The sequence below is a fragment of the Sinocyclocheilus grahami genome, unplaced genomic scaffold (assembly GCF_001515645.1).
Source record: "Sinocyclocheilus grahami isolate Dianchi unplaced genomic scaffold, SAMN03320097.WGS_v1.1 scaffold1597.1, whole genome shotgun sequence".
NCBI lineage: Eukaryota > Metazoa > Chordata > Actinopteri > Cypriniformes > Cyprinidae > Sinocyclocheilus > Sinocyclocheilus grahami.
This window is the reverse complement of record NW_015506776.1, coordinates 228,511-231,013: the sequence shown is the minus strand read 5'-3', so window position 1 is coordinate 231,013 and position 2,503 is coordinate 228,511. Positions and strand designations below refer to the sequence as shown.

At 41.6% G+C, this 2,503-nt stretch overlaps 1 protein-coding gene across 1 annotated transcript in view; it reads right to left on the bottom strand.

Annotated features, from left to right (window-relative positions):
* Nucleotides 1-1,869, bottom strand: part of LOC107571453 (eyes absent homolog 3) — a 49,160-nt gene extending 47,291 nt beyond the window's left edge. Inside the window, exons 1-2 of the mRNA XM_016257778.1 lie at nt 1,852-1,869; nt 939-1,119 (exon numbers count right to left, since the gene is read on the bottom strand). Coding sequence (XP_016113264.1) covers nt 939-1,119; nt 1,852-1,869 — 199 coding nt within the window. The remainder of the gene's footprint in view (nt 1-938; nt 1,120-1,851) is intronic.
* Nucleotides 1,870-2,503: the final 634 nt, after the last annotated feature.

Genomic DNA, 2,503 nt, shown 5'->3' with positions numbered 1-2,503 from the left:
ATTGAATCTGTCCTCTGCACTTCTATAACTGTCTGGTTCAGCTCAGCTACCAAGTCTGACCTCAGAAGACTTCAGAGGGTAGTCCGGACTGCTGAGCGAATCATTGGTACAATCCTCCCTTCTCTCCAAGAACTGTACTCGTCCAGAGTGAGCAAAAGGGCTGGCAGAATCACTCTGGACCCCTCACATTCAGCACACTCCCTCTTTGAACTGTTGCCATCTGGTCGACGCTACAGAGCACTGAGCACCAGAACGACCAGACACAGGAACAGTTTCTTCCCTCAGGCCATCCATCTCATGAACACTTGACAATAACCGTGGAACACACACTATTTATTCACTCATACACTTATTTATCTAACACTCATACTCAGCCTACACCTCAAATTTGCACATAATATACAGTACCTGTACATACAAAAAAAAAACTGTCTATTGTAATATACCTGCACACACAATTGTCAATTTATATATTTTTATTCCTTATTTACTTGTTCTATTTTTATTTTTATTATCTGTGTTTTTTGTTCTGTCACTGTCATTCTGTTACACTGTGGAAGCTTCTGTCACGAAAACAAATTCCTCGTATGTGTAAACATACCTGGCAATAAAGCTCATTCTGATTCTGATTTATTTAATCAATTAATTAACTTTAATTTATGCATTTAGCAGACGCTTTTATCCAAAGCGACTTATAGTGCATTCAGGCTATACATTTTTTACCAGTATGTGTGTTCCCTGGGAATTGAACCCACGACCGTTTGCGCTGCTAATGCAATGCTCTACCACTGAGCCACAGGAACAACATTCTAATTCTAATTTTAGTTGTGAAAAAGACAATTTTTAGCCATTTACAGAAGGTGGGGAGAACTGCTAGTACTTGTATTTACAAAGTTCTAGGTTTATTGTGAAGTTACAGAGGGATAATGATAACACACCTGTTGTGTCGGGCAGGTTTGCTGAGGCACTGCCTTCAGTTTTAATGGCTGGATATCCAGGTGCCACTACACCAGTTCCATCTCTATCACTGCTGGGCAACCCAGCAGACAGGTAACTGGGAGGGGGAACGTAGTACTGCGAGAACTGACTCTGACCAAGAGAGTTGTAACTTGAAAACTCCTGGAGTAAAACAAATTAAGATTAAGAAGTTTAAATCATGTTCATTGTTTGTTCAAAAAAGCAATCTGGCAGTTTTAAGCTGTCCTTTCTATTTGCCATACAACCAACTACCTACTGGTTGAGATGAAAAAGAACTGGCTGAAATTTGAGAATCTTTTCTTTTTCATTATAAATATAATTATTATATATAATAAAAACGTTAAAATCCAAACCATATGTATTGAAACAACATTCAATAATGCATTATGCAAATACACAATAAGACCAGGAATGTGTATTAAGCAAGCAAACAGGGGAGACTAGACTACTGCCAGACTACATTGAGTGCAGGTTTTATGATTAATAAACCCATGATCGACTGCATTTTAAAAGATACTAACCCGTTAATAGTAAACAACTTTTAGTACTTATTTCCGCTGCTTCTGCTTTGGCCAAGGCCCTGCGTGAAAGACAAGTCAACACCGTGAGACATCTTTATATATGCTCCTCCAGCCCCTGCCTCTCCATCTCACTGTGTGTTGAATGATTAACAGTAGGCATTTAACACAATAATGTGTAACATTTCAAGCAGTGACTGCAGCGTCCTTCAGAGTGGCATGCTATAAAAGTAATCAGGGTGATTAAAAAGTGATTTAAATTATGAAAAGAAATAGTGTCCAGTTACAGCACCGAAAACATAACACTTTTCCTTTTTTAAATGAACATCTCAAAAGCGAAGAAGTTGTCAACTACACATGAATGTTTCTTCATTCCTGACTGGTCAGTAAGTGCACTGTACTCACAGGTAGCTCGGGCACCTCTTGCGATTCGTCCATGGCTGTGGGAGAGGACGTCTTCACCGTCCACCCTGGTAAATCTGCACCGTCAGTCTCTGCAGTTTCCGCTGCTTCTGCTTTGGCCAAGGCCCTGCGTGAAAGACAAGTCAACACCGTGAAACATCTTTATATATGCTCCTCCAGCCCCTGCCTCTCCATCTCACTGGGGCTGATCCTTGTCAGGTGTGTGCGTGTGCCATTGAGGAGCTGAGCATTATGGGAAAATCAAGGGAAAAACTGGGTCTTGCGGGCCCTAATCCCACAGTCACCCTGGTGGCAGGTGAGCTCAGCCCGGCAGGTGAGGCACGTGAGGCTCCCCCACAAAAGCACCAGATGTTTCCTCCGAACCCTCCCACTTTCCAGCGCACATGCCTGGATTATATGGCCGTGTCTCCTTACATGTATACTAACCTACATTTGGTGAAAACTAGGAAGCTTGTATTCTTTCCTGATTATATCAAAGGCATTAGGTGTTTCTGCGCAAGCTGCCACATCCAAAGGGTGGGCAAGGATAAGATCTAACCTAATTTTATTCACCCCGTGCCTTCTTTAAACTGCATTTATATAAT